Here is a 27579-nt window from a genome sequence, read left to right on the forward strand (position 1 = left end):
ATCTCCCACAAATTCCTAAAATCCGTTTCCTTTCCTTCTTCACTCTCTCCACGCCTCTCCTGGTTCTCTCCTCCTTAACTTCCCGCCTTCCACGCACTTACTTCTCTCGTTCAACCTCCTCCCCCACCCCAACACTCCCTTCGTTCGATCAACGTGAGACGTGTCTTGCGACCTATCTTCCAGTGTTTACCTCTTCACGATCCTTGAGAGCCAGTCTCCAATCAAAGAAACTAAAACAAACTTTGTTGCCTCGTCTTTTGCCTTTTGCTTAGATCCGATCTTGCAGCTGCGAGGTCCGAACAGCCAACGAAAACACCCAACGCTGCAGGCCCCTCGCGTCAATATCTCAAACATCTGAACCACCTCAGACACTCGCCAAACCCACCAGCTCCTTTGGTTACCCCCAGGACCTCCTTCTCTCTCTTTTTTCAGCCACACGCGCGATTGCCACCTCGCGGTTCGTAGTATGACCAGTGTTGCGTGCATCTGATCCGCTCTGATCTCCACGCTTATCCCCGCCTTGTCCGTGCTGTTTACTTTTTTCGATTTCAACACAAACTCTCCTTTGCCAAACTTTTCACTCGCTTTCACCCCTTCGGCGTGTTTTGAATTCGTCCCAGCCCTCGGAACCTTGTCCAGCATTGTTATTTATGCAGTCTTGGTCTTTCGAGCCCGTGGTCGATTCATCTCGTCTTTAAAAAAGACCCTGGACATTCCTCCTTCAGCACAAACGCTCTTTTCATCTCCACTCCACACAGACCATCAGCCGCTCTCTTGCATCATGTCTTCGCTCCCCAGTTCGCCTAAGAGGCCTGATGGTGCCTCTTTGACCTGGATCTTTGACCAAGTTCTCCGCGAACCCATTGCTTATGAAATTCCCCTTCGCGACATGTACGCCCTCAATTGCAACCCGACCAAGACTTTCCTGCCTGGCAGCAACTCGCCAGAGACCGCTTTCAGCCCGCGGACTTCGACCTCAACCCAGGCCTCGAATGGTTCACAGGACAGTTGCGTGGATGCTGCTGCCGACTTCCGCTCTCAATTGATCAACCAGATTTCTCGGATACCCTCTCAGCCTTGCTCGCTTCCACCGAGCTTCTTGAGCTCGTTCCTCCGCCGTTGCTTCCCCAAGGAACTGGAGCAAGTGGACTTTCCCCAGAGCTTGGCTGCTTTGGACTACGCCAGGGATTTGCAGAACCGCTGGAAGAAGGAAATGACTCTGGCCTTGCAGCGATTGAACATTGGACGCGAAGAAGCCGAGAATATCCACTCTTCAGACCTTGCCATCAAGTATCCCGGGGTCGTAACCTGGCTCGACTCGATTAACGTCAAGTCTCTGACACTTGAGGCACTGTACACCCAAATCTACATTGGCCTGCGGCGCTGGATGATTATCAATGAGGTCCTTCTTGAGCCGCACAATAAGCATAACCACATCGCCATGCTCAACACTCTCTATCCGCCCGTCTCGCCCGGGTCCACAACTCCGACTCCCCAGTTGACCTACCAAATCCTCAAGATGCACCGCGACGCTTTCTTCAGAACTATCAACAAGGTCAGCACTCGAGGCACAGGCCCCGTGTATCAGATGATCCACCAAGGAGAAAGCGAACAGGGCGAAGGTTCGTGGCCTGTGTTCCACAAAACCCTGGAAAAGTATCTTGACCTGGTCAATGAGGTCATTGACGAGTGTACGTTGATCAATGAGCCCTCTCACTTTGATGATCCAGGCAGCTCCTACCGCAGCAAGGCCCGCAAAGTCGATTCCGGCTGTAGCTTTGGAACCACTGGCAGTACTGGAAGTGATGTGAGCATCGCTGAGGGTGTTGTCGACAAGCCCCTCCCACAGTTCCCTATCCCTACGGACGAGGAGCTTACTCCGAGCAGAGGGTCGGTGTTGCAGCGCTTCACTCGCGATGTATGGTACAAGAGCCCTGCGCAGAAGCTTCGTAACCTCCGGAAGATGAAGTCCGCTGCCATTCTTCCTCGGCCTGAGAGCCAACAGAGCTCCACCTCCACCTCCACTTTCTCCATCTTCGAAGTCTCTGAGGAGAAGCGCGAGCGCTTGATCCGCGATGCCTACAGCCGCAAGAACTCCCAGTCTTAGGTGTTGACCACCATCGACAGCCAGAAAACCATTACTGGTCCTTGGTCCGTACGATTCTTTCCGTTGAGCCCGGCCTCAACCAACCCCATTCCTACACAAACTCTTTCACATTTCATTTCCCTCGGCGTCTGTGACACTGGAGAACAAACCAAAAAAGACATCGCAGGTTGCATATATGGGGGACGTTCTGGATATCTGTTTTTCATGTTGATTTTTCTCGGAGCTATCGGCGCACTCGGATACTGCATACATTATGGGAGTCTAAATTCGGCGCCGCGATCAATTGTTTTAACGAAATCATGTGTTTACGATTAACATACTGGGAGGACTAGGTTTTATCACAAATGAAAACATTCAAGAATATTTGCCTTGTCTTAATAGCTCGTAGCTTGTCTGTCTTGCGAGAGGAAGAACAACTCCTTGGGAGGGGCCGCCACTTGGTCGCCTGGGCAACTGGAAACCTCACTCTAAGGCCTTTGCATATGAAGAATAGAGAACTGTTGGATGCTCAGTCCACGCCCAGGTCCGTGGAGATACGTGGCGATACCAGTATCTGATAATGTCTGAGGATATCAGACGATATCAGATGCCGAAAGTATACATTGTGCCACGTGACCAATTCGCCATTGGTAACCGCAATTTGCACAACTCGCCGCGTCGCCCGCCGTACAAGCTGCGATAAGCGCGATAGGAGAATGATCCAAGTGTCCAGATCCCGCTGAGCTTCTGCGTGTTTGCTTGTGAGAGCGCCAGCTCATTTGGCCCGAAATGCTTGTCAATTCTCGATTTCGCACTCGGATTAACTAGAAAACTGTCAAATCTTGATTACGACGGCCAAGACTCTGGCCCCGGACCCTGTCCCTTATAAACACCACTTAGCCTTCGATTCCAACAACCCCCATCCATATCAGCAAGGATGAGGGCTTCTCCACGAACTCGAGCCTCATGGCATTGGTATGCCGCTCTGGGAGCTCTATTACCGGCCTGCTTAGCCAATGCGAGCCCGGCAGTCAATGTGGCTCTGCAAGCCTCGTTCGATTCATCTCCATTCCTAGTTGAGCTACTGTATGTGAACACCGTCCTTGCCTGTACGCGCGTGTTCCAGGGTTCTTGAGCCAGCGATACTCACATTGATGCTTAGAGAAACCGCCGCTGAAGAAAACGCAACCTCATATTTCCCATTACTCGACCGAATTGCCGACGGCGCCTTTGAGGAAGCTATCTCGGAGAAGGAGCTATATGACCGGTTCTTGCAGGTCGTTCACGAAGATGGGCACCTACGTACTCCCGAAAGCTTGTCGTCGTTCAAATTATCGTTGTCAACTCGGTCGTCGGCGCCTCGAATCCAGGCTCATTATCAGTTCTACAATACCTCGGTGCAGCAGTCGTTGATGGGGGCGCAAGATGCAGCTTGTCCTGTCTGGGTTCATTTAGAGGGGAAGCAGTATTGCTCGTCGCTGATGGAGCGTGCGCAGCAGGATGTTGATGGAGAGTCGTAAGTATTTCTTCAACAATGCGACTACCCCATAAGTTGCTGACTTTGAGATCTCAGCGATCCTAGGGAACTACCCTTCGACCGTGTTCGAGGCGATGTCTCGCTTCCTCCTGCTGTTCTCTATGCAGATGTATCGGCTCCGACGTTCAAGGAGTTCCATGAGAAATTGAGCGATATGGCGAAGCAGGGCGAAATTTCGTACCGCGTGCGCTATCGGCCACCTCAGCACTGGACCTCGCGGCCACTATTCGTCTCTGGATATGGCGTGGAATTGGCATTGAAACGTACAGATTATATTGTGATTGATGACCGGGATGCGGAGCAACGGGATGAAAGTAGCAAAGAAGGCGCCCCAACTGGTTCTGAGGAACTGAAAGAGGATGCCCCAGATGACCTGCAGCCTCTATCTGCTTCGGAAGTCTCCCGACTCGGTGTAAACTCTGCAAGCTATGTGATGGACAGTGAAGACCCGCTGAACACACTGATCAAGCTGTCACAAAACTTTCCAAAGTACTCGGCTACAATCGCTGCTCATAATGCCAGTGCAGAACTACGGCAGGAAATTCGTGAAAACCGGGCTCGAATGATCCCGGCCGGGTACAATGTTATGTGGATCAACGGCATGCAAATTGATACCCGACAAATTGATGCATTCTCTCTGCTCGATATCCTCCGTCGTGAACGGAAGCTCATCGATAAGTTCCGTGACCTGGGTTTGTCTGCCCAGGAGGCCGTGAAGCTTCTATCCCACCCAACCCTGGCAGAGTCACAGGCCGAAGATGACTCTCAGCGCTACGACTATCGTGATACTCTGGAAGGTGGGCAGGCCATTATTTGGATGAATGATCTAGAGAAAGACTCGCGCTATGAGTCCTGGCCAAGTGATCTCCAGACAGTACGCGTCTTCCCCCATCTCATGTCTTGACTAATACTTACAAGAAGTACAGTACATCACCAACACCTACCCGGGACAATTGCCCCAAGTCCGCCGTGACTTGCACAATGTCGTCATGCCTGTTGATCTATCTAGCCCGGAAGACGTTATGTTGGTTGTCAACCAAGTCCAGACTTTCATCAAACGTCTGATCCCTATTCGGTTTGGCCTCGTGCCAACCGCCTCTTCCTCAGATGCTGCCTCCCAGTTGAAGGTGGCACACTATCTGCAGGAGACGTACGGACTCTCTTCATTGCTCCACTACCTGGAAGAATCTGCTTCTAGAGGCAAGGCTGGAGAACTTCACAAGGCCTCGTTTGCAACGGCAACCAAGGAGCGAAAGCCACGCCCAGAAAAGGAAGTCCTTTCTCTCGATCAGGTACTGAAGAGTGAGCATTACGATAACGTGGCTACGCGCACTGCCGACTACCAGCGTCGCCTGAGCCTCCATGGTGCATCTCCTCATTTCCTGGTCAACGGTATCCCGGTCTCTCGCGAGACCAACTGGATGCAGGAGTTGAGTATGTTGATTGGCAGGGATCTGAAACTGATCCAACAGGGTATCATTGAGGGTGTCTTCGAAGAAGATGCTGTGCTGCCGGAGTTTTACTTGGCTGGTGCGTTCGAGAGCCGTAACACGTTTATCATGCCTGAGGACCCTAAGAGCGTGCGCATCGTGGATCTTGCCACCATCTTTGGACCTGATTCAACGGTTTTGGATCAAATACCTCGAATTGAAATTGAGAGCGGAGTTTTGGGCGGCATTCATGTCATCGTTGTCGGCGATTTCGAGTCAGAGACTGGGTTGAAGCTTCTCATCAATGCCTTGAAGTTCCGGAAGGAAAATGGCGAAGTGGAACTTCTCTTGGTGCACAATGGTGCTACAGAATCTGAAGGGGGTATATCGCGCCTAGATGCAATTCAACATGCCCTTACCAAGGGCGCGGATATCGACAGCATTTTGAATGCTGTCACTTCCTCTGCTGTTTCGGATGCCGCGGCATCTGACAGTCAGCAGATCATTCTTACCCACCGACGTCTTACTGAGCAACTGGGATTCGATGCTGGTGTGGAAGGTCTTGTTGTCAACGGCCGAGCAGTTGGCCCCATCCCTAGAGAATACTCATTGAGCGTCGAAGAGATTGGCCAGCTAATCGCCTATGAGCGATCAAAGCGGATTGAACCTGTTGCGAAAGCCTCCCTGGCCCTCCGATTGAATAAGAAGCTCACCAAGCCTCTTGATCTCGCCAAACTGACCTCCATGGTCACTCTTTCTACAATCTCGGACGTGCCAGAGGGAATCTTCGAGTCGATGCCGGACTTCCGGTTGGATGTTGCCGATAAATGGAAGACTGAGCACTCGGTTATCACGGTCTCCAATTCCGAAGACCCGGCGATCAATGTCGCGGTTGTCCTTGATCCTGCGTCTGAAACTGCCCAGAGATGGCTGCCAATTCTCAAGGTCCTCTCTGAGCTGGCAGGTGTTCAACTAAAGATCTTCTTGAACCCCAAGGACGAGCTTAAAGAGCTCCCCGTTAAGCGCTTCTATCGCTACGTGCTGGAGTCAGAACCATCTTTCACTGCCGATGGAGCCCTGTCTCGCCCTGGAGCTTCGTTTACCGGCGTGCCCGTTGAGGCACTGCTCACCCTAGGCATGGATGTTCCCACATCATGGCTCGTGGCGCCAAAGGAGTCTGTTTACGACCCGGACAATATCAAGCTGAGTGCGCTCAAGACTGGAGCCAATGTTGATGCCATTTATGCTTTGGAGCACATTCTCATCGAAGGTCACTCCCGGGATGTTACCACCAACTCCCCGCCTAGTGGGGTGCAGCTTGTCTTGGGCACCGAGGACAACCCTTATTTCGCGGACACTATCATCATGGCCAACCTGGGCTACTTCCAATTCAAGGCACAGCCCGGCGTATGGCAGATCAATCTCAAGCCGGGTCGTAGTGAGAAGCTATTTAACATTGACAGCGTCGGTGGTCTCGGATACCGGCCCCAGCCTGGCGACGAAAGCACTGAGGTCACCCTTTTATCCTTCCAGGGACGCACTCTCTTCCCCCGTCTCTCCCGCAAACCCGGCCACGTGAACGACGATGTTCTCGAAACGGGACCTCAACCTGGCTCCACGCGAGACTACCTCTCCCGGGGTTTCAATTTCGCCTCCGGTGTGCTTTCTAGCGTTGGGGTGGGCTCAAAACCCGACGAGCAACATGCCGATATCAATATCTTCTCCGTCGCCAGTGGCCACTTGTACGAGCGTATGCTCAACATCATGATGGTCTCCGTTATGCGACACACGAAACACACCGTCAAGTTCTGGTACATCGAGCAATTCCTCTCGCCCTCCTTCCGCGCATTCCTACCCCATCTTGCTGAAGAATACGGCTTCTCCTATGAGATGGTCACGTACAAGTGGCCACACTGGCTGCGTCCGCAAAAGGAGAAGCAGCGCGAGATCTGGGGATACAAGATGCTGTTCCTGGACGTGCTATTCCCCTTGTCCCTGGACAAAGTGATATTCGTCGACGCCGACCAGATCGTGCGGACTGACATGTACGACCTCGTCACGCACGATCTTGAAGGCGCACCCTACGGTTTCACCCCGATGGGCGACTCGCGGACGGAGATGGAAGGCTTCCGCTTCTGGAAACAAGGCTATTGGAGCACTTTCCTGCGCGGCAAGCCGTACCACATCTCCGCGCTGTACGTGGTCGATCTAAATAGATTCCGCGCTATCGCTGCTGGTGACCGTCTCCGTGGACAGTACCAGATGCTTTCGGCCGATCCTAATAGTCTGAGTAACCTGGACCAGGATCTGCCGAACCACATGCAGCATCATATTCCGATTCACAGTCTGCCGCAGGAGTGGCTGTGGTGTGAGACATGGTGCTCGGATGAAGACTTGGCGTCTGCGAGGACGATCGATCTCTGCAATAACCCGCAGACGAAGGAGCCTAAGTTGGCTCGGGCCAGGAGACAAGTGCCTGAGTGGACTGTGTACGATGATGAGATTGCGGCTTTGGCGCAGCGTGTTGCGGCCGAGCAGGTTGGGTTTGTGCAGACTGGAGAGGATGCTGGGCAGAAGGAGAAGGTTGTGTCTGTCGATGATGAGAATGAGGATGATGACCGCAAGGATGAATTATAGATGGGTAGACTTGTGGTGTTTTTATTGTTCTTGATGTATTGATTACTTTGTATAAGCGCATCTCATAAGTTCCCTCTGTCGATAGTTTGGCATTCCCATTCGTGTAGTAGTAAAGATACAGTTCGCTAGCTAAGGGAATTTTTCTATTCACAAGGAAGATGGCTTCCTTCGGGTCCTCTTCTGATGTTCGCCATACTGTATCAAATCTTGCGAGTCGTGACAGTAGGGATTAAACAACCATAGAAGTCTCGATGTCACTCATGTCATCCGCACGTTCATCCCCTTGTGCAGCCTTCTTGTCCTTCTTTTTATCCTTCTTGCTCTTCTTTTTTGAAGACTCGAGCTGCTCGATTCCATTCATCTCACTGCCGTTGGCCCCGGACTTGCGGCTTTTCTTGGTACTATGCTGCTTCTCCTTTGGCGTGATAGGAGCATCCTCCTCGGCATCCTCGGCAGCAGCTTCAGCCTCTCGTCTCTTCCGCTCCTTCTTCTCTCTCTTCTTCCGCTTTCTCTCTTTTCTTTCCTCTCGCAGTTTCTTCTCTTCACTGCGGGAATCCTCTGAGATCGGTGAAGAGGGAGCCGCGGCTTCGTCTTCGTCAGACTCCTCAGCGTCGGCGCGCTTGCGTTCTGTTGGCTTGTCTGTGCTGTATGTGCCATCTACCTGAATATCTCCACGCGAAGGCGACGATTCAGGCGAGGATCCTTTCGCAACTTGGGCTAGATCCACGGTCTGGTACTCTGCTGCGAATTCAAGCTTCGGGATGATGACCGGCGTTGTACTGGGAATCCTTGTCTCCTCATCCTCATTTTCGGAAGCGTCATCGTCGTCTTCCTCTTCTTCGACAAATGCCCTGCTCTTGCCGTTCGCGGCAGTAGGATTCCAACGATGGTGTTTCCTTGCTGCTTCGGCAGGATCAAAGACAGCGTCTGGATTAATAGTCTGGCGCAAAGAGATAATATTCTTTGATATTTTGCGCCACTTGTCCGCGCACTGCTGACGAGTTCGAGAGTTTTCCATCCCGTTGCTGATTGAGCCCCATGAGATGGATTTCAGATCCATCTCCCAGATGTCCTTGCCTGCGTTTTCGGGCTCTGCGGAAGATGCAATCAGGAGGGTTCGATACTCCTCCAAGGAGCTCACAAATGCTCGTAGCTCAGCTTCGCTCCATACGCCTGTTTGCTTCGTAGCCCGGTGCTGAAGGCGGTTCTTCCACCGTTGAGTCACATCATCATCACTTCGGCCGAGGAGTTTGGCAATATTCGCATACTTGGGGCCATGCTGAGCATGTAATTTGATAAGCTCTTCGTCCTGTTCAGGAGTCCAGTCGTGGGCCTTTTGCGTTGTATCTTGGAAATGTCGCCGCATGAACCGGTATACGGACCGGCGGTCTCGGTCGGGGATGAGTGCATATACATCGTTCCAAAAATCGGCCTTTGTGCAAATATTGGTTGGTACCGGCCATTCATCACCACCACGCTCAGAATGCTGAATCATCACGTCAAAGGTACGGCCTTCGATGCCATGGGTATTGCAGAATTGAATTTTAAAGTCCTCCAGTGCCTTGACTTCTCCTTCGAGGAAGAACCCAACTTTGAGCTGGTCTTTGCCGCCGATGCGGAAGCTTCGCACTTTTCTCAGTCGACCTCTACTGGGTGTGGCATCGGATGTAGGGTCTGGAGAGCTTTTGGGTACAGGGGCATCTCCAGATCCATTCTGGACCGACTCTCGAGTGTCTTTCGGAGATTGATTTTTGAGAATTACGTTGTCATCAACGGTCTGTCCCTGGTCCACTTTGTAATCAGACATCTCATTTGCGTCACGAATGGTTGATTCATCATTCGCATCGTTCTCGGCTTCTTGACGCTTCTTTTTATTTTTCTTATGCCCCGATTCCGAGTCCCGCTTGCGCTTCGAGGACCGAGACTCGTCGTCTTCGGGGGAGGTGAGGACGCGACCCCGTTGGTTGATTCAGTTGTGAGATGTTCACCGGTGTGCTTAGACTTGTGCGACTTTTTGTGCTTCATTTTCATGCCCTCTGTGGTGGACGGCGGATTCGGAAACCCGATGACTGTGACATGTCAGACCATGGTACTCGAGAAGAGTGACGACACCAGAACTTGGAAGAATACCTGCACTTTCGGCAACCTCCATCTTGTGAAGCTGAGACGGGGATTGCCCAACACGGGGGGTTCCAATTGAGATTGTTTGTTGGGGAAGTGAAGCTCCCAAAATTTATGGCGGCGAAGGGAAGATATTCGGCAGATGCAGAGTACCGCATTTGCTACCGCCTGCCATATTCGTTTGTTCTGCAGATGCAGATGTAGACGGCCGCCCAACAACCACAATCACTTTGTCCATGGAAATATCAGGGTGTAGAAGTTATGGAAATCTAATTGAAAATTCTTTAGGCGGCGCAGCCCACCTATAGTGATGGTCAGAATTCTGTATCGGAGATGGAAGTACGTGATCGTCACTGCGACAAATAGATTGTCGCACATTGGCAAGGATAACTACAAATGCGGCTGGTATATGTACAAAATAAAACAAAATGCCCGAATACCCATGCTCCTGGAATCAAAATGCAAACAAGAAACTTCTGATCATGATGCCAGGTTCATCTCGCGCAGAATTCTCGTGACCAGCTTCTTCTGATCTGCAGGGTTCAAACTCTTCTCATCCGTGGTCTGCAGGCAACGCCCAATTGCAATTGTGGCTTTAATCGCACTGTCCCCGGCATTGGAGCAGTCGACCCAGACCTTTCCATTGCGCCCAACAGCAAGCTCGAATCCACCCAGGCTCTCAAGTTTCTTTCCCAGCTCGGAGAGAACGGCAAGCCCATCGATGATATCGCTCTGCTCAGACGAAGAGCTAGCTCGAAGTAAGCGAGCTGCCATGCCGGTAGAGACGTCGAACACCATCCCTCCAATAAGGGGACCCAGTCCACCAGGGTCTGACTTTCCAGTAGCAGGGTTGACACAAGTCAGCTCAACCTCCGCACCTGCGCCGACGCCGATGGACAGAACGCGCGCATAAACCAGTTCACCCTGCTTCAGCATCGGCCTCGTTTTCTTTGAAGCACCCTCAAAGGACAATTGGCCGAGAAGGGCATGCGCTGTGTGTGGTGTCACCATGCAGTGGAAGTAGTCGACACTGGAGTGGTGGATTTGAGCAATGACGAGGTCATTGACAGTGGGAATGTAGCGGCAGTTGGAAAAAGAGAGAAGTGAGACGGTGTTTCGCTTGGCATCAGTTGTCACAAGGCCGGCCTGAGTCGCGGTCAAGACATGAGTGGCAGGTGTAGACTTGGACGACGGCTGCGACAGAAGACGAAGGCCTGGGCCTAATTTGAGGGGATTCGAGTTGTTGGATGGTAGATGATCGCTGGGTACCTCATCACCCGGAAGCAAGATGAGAGGTGCAGACATGGCGCAATTCGGGAATTGCAAAGAGTAGCTTGGTGTCTGAAACTTTGCCACGGACGAACTCAGGGCGTATTGGACGAGCGATTCGTGATGTGAAGAGAGCGTGCGCCGTAAATGCTTTCCATCGAAGAAAACGTTGGCTGCTCTTATCTTCGCTATCTCCACGTGAGGAGGGAGGGAAGTGGCGGTGCCAAGGCTTAATGAAGTACTGTACCGATCGAGAATATACAAGGCAGTTAGAGCGAGTAGGTATTATTGTGATCTCAATTGAGATAAAACTGAAACATGAATCCTTGCAGCATACTGTTCTATCCCCATAATGAATTTTGTGCCAGTTCACAAGCCTATATTATAGGCCGGGTGGGAGACAAAAACTGCGCCACATCTCTATCGATAAGCACAAGCCACGTTCCGGCCGAAAATCTTCAAATTTTTCGATTTGGTTCCCCCCTCCATCGAGAACATTACCTCTTCATCGGTCATCCCCCGACTTTGTTCTGCACACATTGTGACGCGGAGCGCTTTTCTTTACTTGTGATTCATAATACCCACATATACATTCGACATGGGTGACGCAATCAACGGTGCCTCCGCCGAGACGGAGCGCTTCGCTATCGGTATCTCCTTTGGCAACTCTTCCAGCTCAATTGCCCGCATCTCGCCTGTATGTTCAGCAAAGATACAAAAGGAGGGTTCAGGGTCATGGAACTAATGCTCTTTATAGGAGGGCAAGGCTGAGGTTATTGCCAACGAGGAGGGAGGTATGTGTTGGAGAACCCCGCCTTTCATCCACTCAATTTAACTGAATCTTTTCATATAGACCGTCAAATTCCCAGCATCCTCTCTTACATCGATGGCGAGGAGTACCACGGTACCCAGGCCAAGGCCCAGCTCATCCGTAACTCCAGCAACACTGTCGCATACTTCCGTGACTACCTGGGCAAGGACTTCAAGTCGATCGACGCTACCCCATGCCACCAATCCGCCCACCCCCAGCAGAAGGACTCAACTGTTGCTTTCACGATCCGTGACAGCGAGAGCGAGACCCGCAACACTGTCACCGTTTCGGAGATCACTACCCGTCACCTCCGTCGCCTGAAGCAGTCCGCCACCGACTTCCTTGGTAAGGAGGTTAACGCTGCTGTTATCACCGTTCCCACCAACTTCACCGATGCTCAGCGTGAGGCCCTCATCGCCGCTGCCAAGGCCGCTGGTATTGAGGTTCTCCAGCTGATTGCCGAGCCCGTTGCCGCCGTCATGGCCTACGATGCTCGCCCCGAGGCTACCGTGACCGACAAGCTGGTCGTTGTGGCTGACTTTGGTGGCACCCGCTCGGACGTGGCTGTCATTGCCTGCCGCGGTGGCATATATACCATCCTGGCTACTGCCCATGACTACGAGCTTGGCGGTGCCTCCCTTGACCAGGTCATCATCGACCACTTCGCCAAGGAGTTCATCAAGAAGCACAAGACCGACCCCCGCGAGGATGCCCGTGGTTTGGCCAAGCTGAAGTTTGAGGGTGAGGGTACCCGTAAGGCTCTTAGCCTGAGCGCCAACGCTCAGCTGAGCATTGAGTCCCTGGCGGACGGCATTGACTACGGTTCCACTGTCAACCGTACTCGCTTTGAGCTCCTCTCCAGCAAGGTCTTTGCTCAGTTCACTGGTCTGATTGAGCAGGTTGTCAAGAAGGCCGAGCTCGACGTTCTTGACATCGACGAGGTATGACTATTTCTGCAATCGTACTCGGTATTTTCTTTTGGTGCTAACTGTTGAATCTAGGTCATCTTCTCCGGTGGTGCCTCCCACACCCCCAAGATTGCTCAGTTGGCCGCCAACATCTTCCCTGAGAAGACCGCCATCCTGGCCCCCTCCACCTCCACTTCCGCTATCAACCCCTCTGAGCTGGCTGCCCGTGGTGCCGCTTTCCAGGCTTCCCTTGTGCAGGAGTTCGACGCTGAGGACATTGAGCAGTCCATTCACCCCATGGTCACTGTGACCCCCCACCTGAGCAAGGCCATCGGTGTTGAGTTCACCTCCAACGGCGAGTCCAGCTTCCAGCCTCTCCTGAACGCCGACACCGCTCTTCCCGCTCGCCGCATTGCCCAGTACACTGCCCCCAAGGAGGGTGGTGATGTTCTGGTCCGCGTTTGCGAGGGTGCCCGCGAGATCAAGGTCACCAAGCCTGAGCCCAAGGCCAAGGAGGAGAAGCCCGCTGATGACGAAGACTCCGACTTCGACTCCGATGAGGAGGAGGAGGATGTCCGCGAGATTGTCTGGAAGACCGAGAAGCCTGTTGCCGAGCTCGCCGTCAAGAGTGTCAAGGCCGGTGCCAAGGTCGAGGTTATGGTCCATGTCAACCCTGACCTGGGTCTGCAGATCGCTGTGCGCGAGGTCGGTGGCTCTACCGCCGTCCGTGGTGCCATCAACGGCTCCGCATAGATTTGTCTCCCCAAAAAGCGATCTCCTTATGGCGTGATGATGCATGCATGATTGATAGAGGCTGTGCTTTTCCTTGTATTCCCGTCATTCTCTTTTTTAGAGTCAACTCCTTTTCTGTCCTCTCTCATGTTCCCCAATCTATATAGACTCTCAATTGGAAATGGCAAATATTTACTTCCTTTCGCCCGAGGTTCATGATCATATGACTTGCCTAATTGCTGTACGAAGTCGGATGCTCCAGTATTCAACTCCTCGGGTTTTCGCACACTTAATGGTCTCATCAATCTCTGTCGATGTCTACGTAACTTCAGATCTCTTTACGAAGGCACTGACATGAGATCCACCAAAATAGAAAATATATTACAACTATTAATTAAGAAACTGCGGACGAGACATCAAATAAGATCAAGTCGGGGGACCATTGCAGCATGAAGTCGTCAACAATTCGTCGAACTTGTGGTGGCAGGGGACAAAAACAAGATGATAGAGCGCCAGAGAAGGAATTGGCTCACGCTGTGTGGGTGAAAACCATGTTCCCCGGACACGGATGGGAAAATAGGGGGTTCGAGGCATGATAACGATCGTGAGAAGTTCGTGACAACATTAAATGAGCGTGTAAGGTGAGCGTCAAGGATTTCAAATCAGTCCCAATACACATGAATTGGAAATAGCAAAGCGAGAGAAATTTTCGAGAAAGCGGGGACTTTCGAGGAAGAAACCAACGCTGTAGACGAAATCGTGTATGTGGCATTGGGGAGAGCAGGATGTCGAAAGCAAGGGGCTTCCAACATTTGCCTTGAGGTTTGGTTTGCTTTTTCTAGCAAGCATGGTACGAATAGTAGACTTCCTTCGATTCGAGATCTGGAAAAATCCACTTTAAGCGAGGGATGGCTGCTCCTTTTTCTGGCTCTTCACGCTGTTGGAACGGGCAGAAGAGAAGAATCCACGGCGGCGCTCCTTGCGTCCGCTGTAGCCACTATCCTTACGACCGACCGTACCGCCGATGCAGTATAGCAGGCAGGAGAGGAATAGACAGACCGTCGCGGTCCACATGAAGGCGTAAGCCTTGGTACCAACCTTCGAGCTCTGGCCGTTACGGTTGAAGGCATTCCGACCCTGAACAAAGACGGCGCTATCAATAGTTAGCTCACTGAACTATAGAGGAGCAACAGGGATCAATCTCCACATACGTCATAAGGCAGGTAGTGATTGTCTGGAAGGTAAGGCCCAGCCACGCGAGGAAACCAGACAAGTAGCTACCAAAGCGCGTGCACATGGCCAGCAGGCCCGTGAAGAGGGAGAGAGTGGTGAAGAAGAGGCCGATGATGATGAAGGGGAACATGAACCGAGACGTCAAGAAGTAGTGGTTGGTTCTGTCAAGCATTAGCAACAATTCCTTTTGTAAGCATTGTTCGGCTTGATCAGTTCGACCTACCCGATGAACTCAGGAGGAACATTCACGGTAGTGCCGAAGTTACGGCTGCTTGGGGGGTCGAGGGGGAAGTCGACGTGCGTGCTTCCGCAGTCATTGCGACCATTGGAGTTCACACTGCAAAGGTTCCAGAACGTCCAACGCGAGGTTGCCGGAGCTCCAGGGATATTGCCCGTGTCGGCCTGGAGGAAGTACACCTCATTCAATGGTGTGCTGTTGCGCGCTCCGCCCAAGAGTGTGAAGAAGATGAGCAGGATGGCACCGGCCGTGAAGAACAGGCCGAGGAAGCCCAGCGACGCTCCTGTTCCCGAATCCCCAATTAGTCTTCGGCGATCTTTGCTCCGCATTCTCGAAGACTCAAATCTGTCGCACGATTAAACTTACTGCTGAGAGGCATAGTGACCGGTTACTGTATCGAGTTGCGGAGATGTGAAGTTCTCGTTCAAAGAGAAGGAAAAATGCTTTTTCCTCGGTGCGCTCCCGCCGTAGAATCTGGGTTGCTGCCTGTTGATTTGGAATCTGTTTGGTGCCCGAAGTCCCAATGGGTAGGTGCGATGCGATGAGGTTGAAGTTGGAGGGTAGAAAGGATGAAAAAGATGTCGAGCCTGGATGGAAGACCTGAAAAGACTAATGCAACGTGCGCAGCAGCTTTCATGAGCCGGGCCTATCCGGGTATGCCCCCTCTCCTGATATAATGTCGCGGTGTGGGCATCATCGGCGCAGCTCATAGATCGTGAGGATCATAACGTCATGGTTGCACCTGGTCGGCTAGCTGTTTTGGGTTAGCGCACACTCTATGTCCACGCTAACCCATTTTGGGGTTAGCCTTGGCGGTCCATGACGAAGTGACGAACAGCAACAACGTTGCAGCTCCTCGTTGAACTCCTCTCGGCGGCGTCGGCGGTGACGTGGAGCGACTGCATTGACTTTGACTGAGCCTGAATCCTTCTGCCTGAGCTTTCTTTGCCAGAGATCTCTACCGAACTTTAATCGAGTCCTGCCAGCGAACTCGGGCGTGGCATCGTGCTGCACCTTCTCACACCAGCACAAGGCAATTAGGCCCTAGCAACTAGCCACTACTAGCAATTAGCCATTATGGCAACTTGGGCATACCCCCCGCTGCCCACAGAGGAGCTGAACAATCGGGCCGATACCGCTTTGGTACGTCTAGTGCTCCTCCTGACTTGGGGTTATGATGCAGCTGGTGGACCGTCCGTGGTTGGCCGCTGCAAAAACATGATCGCCTTCTGGGGCCATAGTGGATCTTGATTTGGCTCACACTCAGATTTTAGGCTCAGGAGCTGGAGTGGCTCTTGCAGTCGCTCCAGGAGTCGCTAGTCTCCTTGAAGGAAGGCCTGCAAGAATGCGCCGCTCTCTTAGCCCCCCAAGAACCAGGGTCAACTCTGGTTCTATCATCATTGAGATCAGAGAGTGTTAAAGGCTTCGTCACTCGAATCGGCACCAAGGTGGTTAAAGGAGTATGTTTCCAACTCCGGGAAATTCCCCTTGTCCCAGAAGTCTAGTCCTGAAATGGCCTGAAATACCAACCTAACACGTGCTTTTTGTACCTTCAGGATATCCAGCTTCGTCTGGCCTCGCTTCCCGCTCCGCGGGGTGCCTCTAGCACCCGTCTCACTCTTTCACAAGGTCCTGATGCCCCAGATCTGGTACTACAGCAGCTGGTCTCTGTCCGGAATCTCGTGAACCAAAGTCTGGACATTGTGGATGTGAGCACATACACGGGTGATCCGCTCAATGCGGGATTCATATTCAGCCAGCTGCATTTATTGAAAGAGACCATCAGCGAGGCCCGGCAGATGCTGAAGGGAGATGGCAATGAGCGAGGCAACTGGTGGGAGGCGAGTGCTTCAGACAATGTAGGCTTGGTTTCTATCCTTTGGCATTCTCCCTGCATCCTCCCTGCATCCTCAACTAATACCAACGTTACACTTTAGATGTTTGACCCACCCCCTCCGCCTTACCTTTCATTCCATCTTTCAATTGCAGACTCTGCACTGGTTCTCCTGGTACGTACTCTGGAGAGCAACACGTCTTCCCAGGCACCGACGGCGTTTGCCTCGGACCTATCCCTCACCGGATTCTCTCTGAGAGACCGGATCTTTGGAACCCGGCAACGCGCACATGACGAGGTAGGGGATGTCTTCACCTGGCGTGGTGAAGAAGTCCACGTCAAGGAAAAGGTTCGGGTTGAAAGTCAGGACCCGAGCTTGATGGCTGCAATGGCCAAGCTGACGGCATTGGAGCATGAAGTGATGCGCTGGGTGATGGCGCTTCAGATTCTCATGGGAAATGAGGAGACGGAAAGCGAATGAGGAGATTTTGCATTCGATACCATCGTATAAGATACCAATAGCATATCGTTGTTTTCCACCGAACCTCTGCGATTGCATGGGTGGAGACTCAACCCTAACAAAAGATATAGTCCGGGCAAGTTAGGGTTAACATTCTTACATTAATAAGGAGTCTAAATTTGGTGGATGATCTAGGTGCCTACATGTCTTCTCATATATATAACAAAAATCAACTCTCTGTATCAACCAAGTGGCCATATGCCCTGTCGATGCCCCAGTTCCTAAATTGAATCCACAGGCCAACAAGGCGGATCCTCGAGGCTGTCGGATTCTCGCCCGTCCAATCAACGGGCCGCAGTTTGCGATGGGGCGGGCTTGGCAATAATTTTGCGGAGCTTCAGTCTTATCGTCTTTTCTCTTTTGCCTCCTTTCCCTCAACTCAAAGGTCGAAATTGGAGCGGCAAAATGCTCTCTGGGTCTTCTACTGCGAGGGCTAGTGGCCCACACGCGCGCCATCTGCTACGACCCTCAGTGTCTCGCGCTGGTGGCTTGCGACGAGCTTGCGGAACTGCGGACTCATCATCGTCGCGACGAATTCGACGCAATGCACCACAACGGTCGATTTCAACCAACCCAATCCGTCCGAGATACAGTGCACCTCTACCTAAGCCCGTGTCATTACAATGGATTCCTGGACAAAGACAGTCGTCTACCGCTGCAGCGCCCTCCGATTCACCAACGGATACCGACACCATTGAGGCTATCAACGTCTTGATCGAGCGCATCAACGAAAACGATGATGATATGGCAAAGCTGATGGAAGAACTGGAGTTGATAGAGGGCGACGAATTTGTGGAGGAACTCCCCGATCCTCTCGAGGGCCAAGAGTATACACCGGAGGCGTGGGTGGAAATGGTACGACGGCAGTTCGGAGACGCAATTCCCGACGGTGTCCTAAATGACGAGGAACTCCAACTTTTCACTCGACTTTATGGAGAGCCGATCATCCAAGAAATCGTCGAAGAAGCTGCCGCGGAGGAAGACGAGAAGGAACGCGATCGCTTGTTCCGCGAGGATAAACAGGGCCAATGGGAAGAAATCGAGTACGAGCAGACCGCGGAGGCCGAAGACGACATCGCAGTTGTCTACGATATGGAAGCAGGCGCTGAGGAGGTTGAGACAATCGCGATGAGACGCACACGCGAGGTGGCCGAGCAGCTGGGTGGTGAGATCATGCTGGAGCAATTTGAGAATGAAGCCGTCCCGGATTCTGCGCCCCGGGCTCATCCTCTGACCCGGCAAGGCAAATTCGCGACCGACCCCAGTACTATTCATCTGCCGAAGAATACTGTCACGGGGCCCATCTCTGTCATACTATCGGATTTCTCCAACAAACATATCTCTGATACTGCTCGCCGGTTGTTTGGAGGGCCAGGATTGCCTCATTCTACAACGACACCGCCTCCACGCGCGCAGCTGCCGCAGCTGCCAATCCCTCTCCATGCCTCGCAGCACCATATGGCTGAGATGGAAGCCAATGCCTACATTGCGGCTCTTTACCCAGGAATCTATGCCTCAACGCTGAGCGTTCTGGTCGAGGTTCGGAAACGCATGGGAACCGATTGGATTCGTCAGCTCATCTCTCAAGAGGGCGGCCCTAATGTTCTCGATGCAAGTGGAGGCGGTGCTGGCATATTGGCCTGGAGAGATGTTGTCCGTGCTGAATATGAACTCATGGTCCCAGACCATCCAGAGGGAGCTCCTATTCCTTATGGACGCTCGACAGTCCTGACAGGTTCCAACACGCTGCGACTGCGCGCAAGTGCAATTCTTGACAACACCACCTTCCTTCCCCGGTTACCTGACTACATTCATGTGCGTGAGAAGCCAACGCTAGATGACACTCGTGCCGTCCAGAAGCGTAAGCAGTACGATATTATCATCGCACCTCACACTCTTCTTGGATTCGACGAGGAATATCAGCGAAAGGAGCATGTCCAGAATCTCTGGGCGCTCCTAAACCCTAACGGTGGTGTTCTCATCCTTCTCGAAAAGGGCCGTCAAAAGGGTTTCGAAGCGATTGCTGGCGCCCGTGAAATGCTTCTCAAGCGCCATATCGCAAGCCCAGGCTCAACGGAGTATGACAATACCTTTGACTCTTTTGATGAATCCACAAAGATCCCCAAGGAACCCGGTATGATCATCGCTCCCTGCACAAACCACTCAACTTGCCCGATGCACAACCCAGCGGGCCCGACCAAGGGTCGCAGGGACTACTGTCATTTTGAGCAGCGGTACATTCGCCCTGCCTTCTTGCAGCGGATCATGGGTGCCAAGGACCGCAACCATGAAGATGTCAAGTTCAGCTACCTCGCCGTGCAGCGGGGCATGGACATTCGTCAAGAACGGGGTATCGTCCAGGGCCCTGAAGCAACAGATGCTGCCTTCGAAGGCTTTGAGCATCTCGACGAGTCTGACAGCTCAGTCCCCGATCCACTCTCCCTCCCTCGTGCCGTCTACCCGCCCCTCAAGCGCCGCGGGCACGTCATTTTCGACCTCTGCACCCCGGCTGGCAAGATCGAGCGCTGGACCGTCCCGCGTTCCTTTAGCCGTCAGGCCTATCGTGATGCACGAAAGTCCAACTGGGGCGATCTGTGGGCTTTGGGTGCCAAGACCCGAATTCCTCGCAAGCTTAATCTAGGTGATAAGCACGGCGAAGGCAAGAAAGAACGCCTTGCTCGACGAGCGGCTGCCAAGGCCGAATCGCGTGAAGCGGATGAAGAGGGTGATTTCGACGAACTCGATCCCGAGGAGGACGATGCTGCCGATGAGATCGCTGACGAGGGACATGATCGTTCAGGTCTCCCTCGGACACCAGCTCGCAAGAAGGGACAGAATATCCCGAGTTGGAAGAAGCATGCGGATAAGAAGAAGCTTCGACAGGCCGTGAAGAGACGAGATGCAGCAGACGATGCTCTGTAGACTGGATGCATCAAAGACGATGAGTCTAAGCATATTGCAAGGCGGCGTATATAATTGGGCTTTTTGGACCTGTACTTTTACCCATGGCAGGCGCATTTCTTGAAGGCTTCTAGTGGGTCAGAGGTTTTTGTATTCTAGGATACCATCTTCACACCAGGCTACAAATGTAAAATATGTTCTTCACTCTGATATTTGTTTCATCAGTCGTAGAATATCGTTGGGTATCTATGTTTCATCAAAAACTATGTGGTCCTGCCCTGGACCTATATGAACTCCCACAATATCACTGGGAGGCAACGGCTAGCCACCAATGAACCCATATATCCGCACAGTTGTGCCAGCTATCGCACTGTTGTGCCAGCTATCGCACTGAAGCCCTTCTCATATCTCGAGAATCCTGCAATGGCCCCAAGTTTGCTCGTGCTGGATTCAGTAATTGCAGGAAAATCAATCGAGCGAGCGGCTCCAGAGCGAGGTTTCGAATACCACATCACGGCTTCAACGGACGTTACAATCGTCATTGGGGGAGGCTGATGTATGGGATAGTGGCCGCTCCTCCGTGCTCAGTAGCTGAAGCAACGATTGATATCGCCTGGCGACAAGAGGACTCGGAGAGCCTGTTTCCCGTCAAACAGGTGGAGAACTTGTGGAGCATTCTGGCTTGACAGGGCTACTCGAGCCCGAAGAAGGTGAGGCAATTCAAATAAGCCTTCCATGCGTACTCGCTCACTGTGCAGCCATGCTTTTCCTCAATTGACGCTCCCGCTGGGTGCTCTGCAGCTCCAAACGGTCCACAGCATACTTGAGACGCTCCTTCTTCTGCACCAGGCGCCGTAACTCGAGTGCCTTTGCGGCGGCGCTGCCAGACGAAGCGCCATTCGAACCGGCCAGTCTACCCCGCAGCACGGCGTTGCTCTGGCCTTGAGCGCGAGCTGCCGAGGACCTGCTCTCTGATTTGGATGAGAGTCGACCTTCTTGGAGATCACACTTTGCTTTTAGGCTCTGTTCACGGCGCGCGAGTCTTTCCACGTGGTTGGATGAAAGGGAGAGGAGGTGTGTAATGCTGGGTGTGATTTCATCGAGGAGAGATTGTTGGGCTTCGCGAAGAGTTGGCTCGGGGAGAAGTTCAAAATGCTGTATAGATCATAGATTAGAGTTGCACATTGAAAGTGGTATCGTAAATTCCATGTGACGTACTCGCGTTGTTTGGAGGACTTTGCAAAGGCGGGGGAAATCGTTGACGCCCGAGTCCAGGGTACTGATGGAGTTGTCGAGAAGCTGTAGAGAAGACTGCAGCGAGGTTACTGATGAGGCCAAGGAGGAGGTCATAGTGTCTTGTTGGTGTAAATTGTATCGTAGCGACGACGCGACCGTGGAGAGTGTTGATGATTGTTTACTTTGCACCATCGGAACCGTCGGGCTAAAGCGGCCAACCGCGCTTCCCAAAGCGGTATAGCGTCTCGGACCGGGCAAACTCCAAATCTCACTTCTCCTCTTCCTCCTACATCAACGACTCCCCCGCGAACACCGAATCTACCTCGCATTCGCAATACTCCATTACCATGTCTCTCCTCGGAAAGAAGTTCCCCGGCCTCCTGGGTATGTTATTCTCGGATCGCAAAATGTCCCCCCATCGCCCGCGAGGCGCTACGCTTGGATTCGATTGACTGACGCATTGGACCAACAGCTGGCCCCATGACCCCCTTCTTCGCTGCCGGTATGCATATTCGACCTTTCCCTTTGCCCAGATGATGTCGATCCGAATTGAATGTCGACTTTGAATCTCGTTCCTCGATTGAAACGCCCGGCTCGGAAACTCGCGCTCTAACCAGTCTTCCCTACAGGTGCCATTGTCCTCTACGGTGTCAACTCTCTGCAGAACGCTCTGTCCAACAGTGAGTACCCTCAATGAAATTTGCGAATTCAGACTCGTCCGGCGCTGGCAATATTTGCGAGCACTCGAGTCCAATACCGTACTCCGATATCGCCCGACCGCCCTCCCTTATTCCCTGAATGACATCGACTGACAATCGATGCTATAGCCGCCGAGTTCAAGAACGACCCCCGCAACCCCAACGCTAAGGCCGGCAACTCTCACTAAATTTGACCGACCATGATGGACTGTTGAGGTGCGTGCGACTTTCGGTGGCACGAGGCGGAAGCGGATCGAGCCGTTGCGACGAGGATATGAACGGAAAAGGACTCGATCCTCGGCTTTGATTCGTGAACTGTGTGTTTAACGTTCGCGGGCAGTTTGCCCTCTGTCCAAGCATATAGAAGATACCTTATAGGGTGACTTGGATCAATTTACAAGCTGTACCACTACTGAATCTCGACCCACGGGTCCTCTCATCCTCTTGCTGCTTTAGCCCGTTCTCCTCGCGTGCTACAAAGCGATTCTTTGCTAGAAGTCCTGTACGGAAGTTGTTACGAAGCAGTGCAGTACTTGGGTGAGTGCCGTAGTCTGGTAATGTTGCCCGGTCATGATAGAAGGTCTCTCGGTGACTTTTGGTGACTGTTTTTTCTCGACTCGCAAGTCAATTTCTCTACCCGATATGAGAATTCTTCTAAATGTCTGTAGACGGGTAAATTGATCGTATTGTTGAGGTTCTGATAGACCTTGTAGATGATGGATTCATTGGCGGCCAAATCTTGACGGATATGCGCTAAACCCAATTGGGTTCCGCATCTTTTCAACTTTCGCCAACTCCGCCGTGCCATCACGAATCTCCATTACGTCCCCGAACACACCCCATCTTTCCCTCGAGAGCCCGTCAACATGTCAAAAGTGGCGTCAATGTTTCACCCCAAGAGGCTCGACCTCTCTGGGTTCGTCAACACCCGTCTGATCCGGGATCACAACAAGCGCAATGCCTTTGCGCAGATGGAGCCTGAACGGTACGCCCTACCCACGCCAGCATTGGGACCGAGATTGCCGTCCTGGAATGGCTGGTCTCGGATTTCCAGTTGAATTGAGTTCTGACTCTTATTTATGAACAGCCAAGCGCTCCGCTATATCATTCGCAACACCAGCCTTCCTCAGCGTACCCGCGCCCAGGCCCAGCTCCAGCTGTCACAGATGCACTGCTACACCCGCCCAACACAGATCAAGAACCGCTGCGTGGCTTCGGGCACTGCCCGCAGTGTGTTCCGGAATTTCCGACTCAACCGAGTGAGTGAATGCCATGGGGGAGTGAGGGTGGACTCCGTTATAACACCAGTTGCTGACGTGCTACTTCCTCCTTCTAGTTCCAATTCCGTATGCAGGCTCTTGCTGGTGAGCTCCCAGGTGTCAAGAAGGCAAGCTGGTAGACGATGATGTATTGTATTGGATCTGTGGATTGATATAGGAGGGATGGATTGACGAGGTTTGCACCATGGCGTTCTCTTTGCTTCTTTGTGAAGCGTGTACAGTATACAAATACCACGAACGGATTTTCTTGTTTCTTCATCCAACATCTCCAACTCAAATTTATGCCCTCGGAAGCACTGGATGTTCGGATGATATTATAGGCGGCTGTCTAAAAGCAGCGCAGCTGGAAAATACCTGATTAAGCTGAGTCTTTTACGGGGGTTACCACAGCTATTGATTTGAACCTACTCTATTCCTTTCTTCTTCTCGCTTTCCCTCTTGCCTCAAATCCCCTCCACTCTCTTTTTCTCACAGCCGCAAGATTCACTTTTCAATCATAACTCAGTGCCACTTCAGGACACACAGCAAGATGTATGTCTATCGCAACAGCGATCTCCCCCCTGACCCTCACTTCCCTGCCGACCTCGAGAAATTAGGGTAAGTATTTCTGGACCACTTTTCTAGCCTTTCTTGACATGCGACTCACCTGAGGCAGGTATACTCTCACAGAAGACGACAAGATCCGCAGTAGCACCGACCTGCAGACCGAATTCAAGTACAAAATCAACAGGAATGATCGCTACAATGTCAAAAACCGCGAAGCCATGGATGGTACTTGAAAATTAGAGCGTTTGTTTGATTTAAGGCTGACTGGTTATCCTCAAATCTCAGAATGCATCCGTAAAATCGTCTTGAACCGTATCCAGGAAGCTGGCCTCGAGATTTGGCGAGTTCCCTTTGGCAACGGCCCTCAAGAGTCCAAGGCACCTACCGACGAACCGCATGTGCCGATTCTGGTTTCTAAGAACCTGTTTAAGGCGGCCCGTATCATCGTGGTCTTCGGCGAACCTGTCCAGGACCTGGGTATCTGGGCCTATCGCTGTATTGGAGACGACGGAATCAACTTTGGCTCGGCTGTCGACTTCACTAAGGGTATTCTTAGTGAGCATAACGACAAATCGGGCACGGCTCTTGTGATTGCCAATACTGGTCAGTTACTCTGGCACTGTGCCTCCTCTCGTGCTGTCACGCAGCGAACCTGGGAGGCAGCGGATCGACCTGCTGGACCATGGGGCCAAGCTACTCGCTCCTGGCGCAACGTGATTCCCGGGAACAAAGACTGGCGGGAGCATATTCAGTACGTCTTTGACCATGTCCTGTGGCCATGGCTGGACAAGAAGTGCCGTGTTGATGTGATTGGCGTGTCTGAGGGTGGACAGGGTGCTCTCGAGTACCTACAAAAGCGTTGTAAGTGTTCATCAACTGGAAAGGGCATTCAAGGGAAGACCGCCGCTCTAACATCGGCTTGAGGGGCTGTGTGGAAACCATATATCTCGGGCATCTGTCTCGGCAACCCGCTCCAGTCTACCGCAGTAGATCTCGATATGAGCACTCTGACCGACCCCGAGTCCTTCACTGCATTCCTCGCCTCTCGTGGCCGCGCATACGTCCTTTCTTCCGACAAGACTGGCAAGTTCCAATCTGGCTACCGTGATCACGGTTGTAACTGCTACGCCTCTGGGGAGGAGCTCAACGTCGAATGCATCATGCCGCATGCCTGGCGGGATATGCTGGCCTGGCTTGACATGCTTTACCAGAACCCCGATTACGCCGAGCAGGTTATGATCAGGGCTGAGGATATGGACGAGGAGACCCGTGAGGCCCTTGAGAATATGACGGTCCCGGATGAGGACGATGTGAAAGCTGAGGATGACGTGGAGGCTGATGAATCTGTTCCGGCTGAGGTCAAGCCCGCAGAGTTTTAGCAGGACGAGGACGGAAGTACTATGCCTGAGGCTGAGGGGAACAAATAAGTGAAATCGAGGGTGCTCAGAATTGTGCGGCCGCAGTTTGCTTTGGTTTTGAGCCCGATGAGTTCCTAGCTTCTTGTTCTGAGGATGAGAATGGAACTTGTCGGCATATTGCCAGATGAACTAGAACGAATTCCAGATGCCTCTTTGAATCCTCTTGTAGGTTGTAGAGATATCTGATGTAGTCATTAAGAGCACTCAGATTTCAAGCAGTGTAACGAGTTTCTGATACTCTGCTATGTCGGACAATTCTAGTCGACGCCATTATATCCGTATCATATGCTATTGGGATAATCCTTTGTTAGTTCCCGTGATTTGCACGACAGCGTGAGGCCGATTTCTTGGTATCTGCTCTCATCTGTCGTAGCGGCCCGATCGCCAACCTCAAACAGCACTCTGATTCTGATATGGCTCCCATCACCCCTTTGTATTTCAATCACCCTGGATCATGGTAACGCGTATCCATGCCACTAGTTCAACTCGGCTTGTATTTTGGCCCTGTGGCAAGGCTAAATGCTGACTGTTGATCTCTGTTGGGGCCAATTTCTGTTGACGTCGTAACGTCATTGAAGTTGAAACGAGTAACTTCAAGTTCGCATCCTGAGCTTGAGCAACTCACAACCCCATGTCAACGACCATGGCCTGTATGATTGAGCTGCATTTGCGGGATTTCGCAACGGATTTGAAGAAAGCATCGCATCCCTCCCAGGGTCACTGGTACAACAGCCTGGCGCGATTGCGGGACTTGGGTCTGGACATACCAGATACTCCGTCTCATGATCACAATCAGAAGATCGCAGAGTACAGCTTCTGCTGTGTGGACCAGGAGAGCCCGCGGAAGGTCATTTATCTATACCGTAAGTCTGAATGTCTTCTGTCAATCTTCAAGATTCTGACTTTCCCAGCACAGTGTCCGGATGTGAAGTTCCAGCGTATCCAGACCGAGTGTACGTCTGAAACCTCGACGCTGAGCCGACTACTCTCGCCACTGCTGGAATCCCCCATCTCGATAGAGTCTATTTTTAGACTTGATGAAGGCATCAAGCTTGTTTACCCGGGTGCAGACTCTGGCCCTAAGTGCCTGGAATTCATCACCTTTTACAACCCCAAGCGTCCTATGATGCTGTATCCGTTCCTCGAGCCTTATTGGCCTGGGGGATCGTGTGCGGGGCTGGCACACGTCCTAGTGAGATCGTTCTCTACACAAACCGTCCGTTCATCCAAGGGAGAAGAAATTCTATTTTGTTGCATCGAGTGGAAGAGCCTTCAGGATCGTGCAACTCTGTATGCGGATCCGAACTTGAGAAAGCAGATGAAGACTGCCAATGCAGAGCACCGAGCGGCTGTCATTCAAGAAATAGGAAAGGCACAGGAGGATCTGACGTGGGAAGAGGATCTTCGGGTCTTTTTTGAAAGTACGGGCGCGACTGCAATCCGTCGTCATTTTCTTACTGGGGTATGGGTGAATGAAGCATATCTGGGCTTGTATAAGGATGAAAACCGGAAGCGAAAGGCATGCGTGATTCTGTAAATTATATCCATAGCGTTGTGTATGCAGGGTCTGCTTTCCCACGGGTTTAATGTAAATGGTAAGGAAGCGATGGGGATATCTGAGGGTTTCAGGTTTATTTTTGAAGGATGTATTATTGTAAGTGCTGCTCTCTTAAGTAGTTTTGCCATCCGATTGTGGATCAAGAGACGTCTGACAGGTGGTGACAGGAAGGTATAGACGGATGGAATTGAAACGCAGATGAATTGAGTTTGCCGCGATAACAATTGCAAAATGTGGCATGAGTTCTTCTCTGTTTCACGGGTCCTAAGAATTAGCAGTATTCAAGCCTTGACCGAGAATGCTAGGGTTTGATAGTACGACGTTATGCCGCAGTATGCTCTGTAGAGTCAGTAGTCCGTGGTCCAAGTAGACGACCCTCTCCATAAGTATCCTGCCAATAATGCTGGGTTGCTGATCGGCTGGTCCCAAGCGTCCAGTCCAGGAGTGAGTACTCCGTACGGGCAGCAGATGGCGCAATCAGGTCATGCCTTGTTTTTTTGTCCTGTTGTCCAACAGTCATCCAAGTCAACAAGGGATGAGATGAGAGCAGGTGGTTTTCTTCCAACCCCGAACATCCACCACCGAC

At 52.1% G+C, this 27579-nt stretch overlaps 13 protein-coding genes across 13 annotated transcripts; 8 read left to right on the forward strand and 5 right to left on the reverse strand.

Annotated features, from left to right (window-relative positions):
* Positions 1–781: 781 nt before the first annotated feature.
* N7458_010415 (uncharacterized protein) lies at positions 782–2107 on the forward strand (the record flags this gene model as incomplete). The annotated part of the gene is made up of 1 exon (XM_056913797.1): positions 782–2107. One exon carries the CDS (start codon positions 782–784, stop codon positions 2105–2107), a length of 1326 nt encoding a protein of 441 aa, XP_056762646.1.
* A 916-nt stretch (positions 2108–3023) lies between these two features.
* N7458_010416 (putative UDP-glucose:glycoprotein glucosyltransferase) lies at positions 3024–7690 on the forward strand (the record flags this gene model as incomplete). The annotated part of the gene is made up of 4 exons (XM_056913798.1): positions 3024–3172; positions 3249–3602; positions 3660–4497; positions 4550–7690. The coding sequence occupies 4 exons, from the start codon at positions 3024–3026 to the stop codon at positions 7688–7690; spliced, it is 4482 nt and encodes a 1493-aa protein (XP_056762647.1).
* Positions 7691–7919: 229 nt separating this feature from the next.
* On the reverse strand, positions 7920–9842 carry N7458_010417 (MYB DNA-binding domain protein; the record flags this gene model as incomplete). Its single annotated transcript, XM_056913799.1, has 3 exons — positions 7920–9622; positions 9679–9759; positions 9821–9842. The coding sequence occupies 3 exons, from the start codon at positions 9840–9842 to the stop codon at positions 7920–7922; spliced, it is 1806 nt and encodes a 601-aa protein (XP_056762648.1).
* Positions 9843–10291: 449 nt separating this feature from the next.
* On the reverse strand, positions 10292–11116 carry N7458_010418 (exosome non-catalytic core subunit RRP40; the record flags this gene model as incomplete). The annotated part of the gene is made up of 1 exon (XM_056913800.1): positions 10292–11116. The coding sequence occupies one exon, from the start codon at positions 11114–11116 to the stop codon at positions 10292–10294; it is 825 nt and encodes a 274-aa protein (XP_056762649.1).
* A 562-nt stretch (positions 11117–11678) lies between these two features.
* N7458_010419 (ribosome-associated complex protein SSZ1) lies at positions 11679–13552 on the forward strand (the record flags this gene model as incomplete). Its single annotated transcript, XM_056913801.1, has 4 exons — positions 11679–11777; positions 11838–11874; positions 11934–12832; positions 12893–13552. The coding sequence occupies 4 exons, from the start codon at positions 11679–11681 to the stop codon at positions 13550–13552; spliced, it is 1695 nt and encodes a 564-aa protein (XP_056762650.1).
* Positions 13553–14428: 876 nt separating this feature from the next.
* On the reverse strand, positions 14429–15381 carry N7458_010420 (SUR7/PalI family protein; the record flags this gene model as incomplete). Its single annotated transcript, XM_056913802.1, has 4 exons — positions 14429–14684; positions 14743–14925; positions 14988–15285; positions 15369–15381. The coding sequence occupies 4 exons, from the start codon at positions 15379–15381 to the stop codon at positions 14429–14431; spliced, it is 750 nt and encodes a 249-aa protein (XP_056762651.1).
* Positions 15382–16079: 698 nt separating this feature from the next.
* N7458_010421 (uncharacterized protein) lies at positions 16080–17317 on the forward strand (the record flags this gene model as incomplete). Its single annotated transcript, XM_056913803.1, has 4 exons — positions 16080–16145; positions 16277–16462; positions 16559–16861; positions 16940–17317. The coding sequence occupies 4 exons, from the start codon at positions 16080–16082 to the stop codon at positions 17315–17317; spliced, it is 933 nt and encodes a 310-aa protein (XP_056762652.1).
* A 444-nt stretch (positions 17318–17761) lies between these two features.
* Positions 17762–20278, forward strand: N7458_010422 (tRNA methyltransferase RSM22; the record flags this gene model as incomplete). The annotated part of the gene is made up of 1 exon (XM_056913804.1): positions 17762–20278. The coding sequence occupies one exon, from the start codon at positions 17762–17764 to the stop codon at positions 20276–20278; it is 2517 nt and encodes an 838-aa protein (XP_056762653.1).
* Positions 20279–20619: 341 nt separating this feature from the next.
* Positions 20620–20799, reverse strand: N7458_010423 (uncharacterized protein; the record flags this gene model as incomplete). The annotated part of the gene is made up of 1 exon (XM_056913805.1): positions 20620–20799. The coding sequence occupies one exon, from the start codon at positions 20797–20799 to the stop codon at positions 20620–20622; it is 180 nt and encodes a 59-aa protein (XP_056762654.1).
* A 205-nt stretch (positions 20800–21004) lies between these two features.
* Positions 21005–21607, reverse strand: N7458_010424 (DASH complex subunit SPC19; the record flags this gene model as incomplete). Its single annotated transcript, XM_056913806.1, has 2 exons — positions 21005–21412; positions 21476–21607. 2 exons carry the CDS (start codon positions 21605–21607, stop codon positions 21005–21007), a joined length of 540 nt encoding a protein of 179 aa, XP_056762655.1.
* Positions 21608–23057: 1450 nt separating this feature from the next.
* N7458_010425 (mitochondrial 37S ribosomal protein uS14m) lies at positions 23058–23590 on the forward strand (the record flags this gene model as incomplete). Its single annotated transcript, XM_056913807.1, has 3 exons — positions 23058–23176; positions 23279–23450; positions 23528–23590. 3 exons carry the CDS (start codon positions 23058–23060, stop codon positions 23588–23590), a joined length of 354 nt encoding a protein of 117 aa, XP_056762656.1.
* A 410-nt stretch (positions 23591–24000) lies between these two features.
* Positions 24001–25396, forward strand: N7458_010426 (uncharacterized protein; the record flags this gene model as incomplete). The annotated part of the gene is made up of 4 exons (XM_056913808.1): positions 24001–24068; positions 24127–24242; positions 24303–24878; positions 24942–25396. The coding sequence occupies 4 exons, from the start codon at positions 24001–24003 to the stop codon at positions 25394–25396; spliced, it is 1215 nt and encodes a 404-aa protein (XP_056762657.1).
* Positions 25397–26078: 682 nt separating this feature from the next.
* On the forward strand, positions 26079–26972 carry N7458_010427 (uncharacterized protein; the record flags this gene model as incomplete). Its single annotated transcript, XM_056913809.1, has 1 exon — positions 26079–26972. One exon carries the CDS (start codon positions 26079–26081, stop codon positions 26970–26972), a length of 894 nt encoding a protein of 297 aa, XP_056762658.1.
* Between the last annotated feature and the right edge of the window lie 607 nt (positions 26973–27579).

This window comes from Penicillium daleae (assembly GCF_028827525.1).
Source record: "Penicillium daleae strain IBT 16125 chromosome Unknown utg000008l_segment0_segment0, whole genome shotgun sequence".
Taxonomy (NCBI): domain Eukaryota; kingdom Fungi; phylum Ascomycota; class Eurotiomycetes; order Eurotiales; family Aspergillaceae; genus Penicillium; species Penicillium daleae.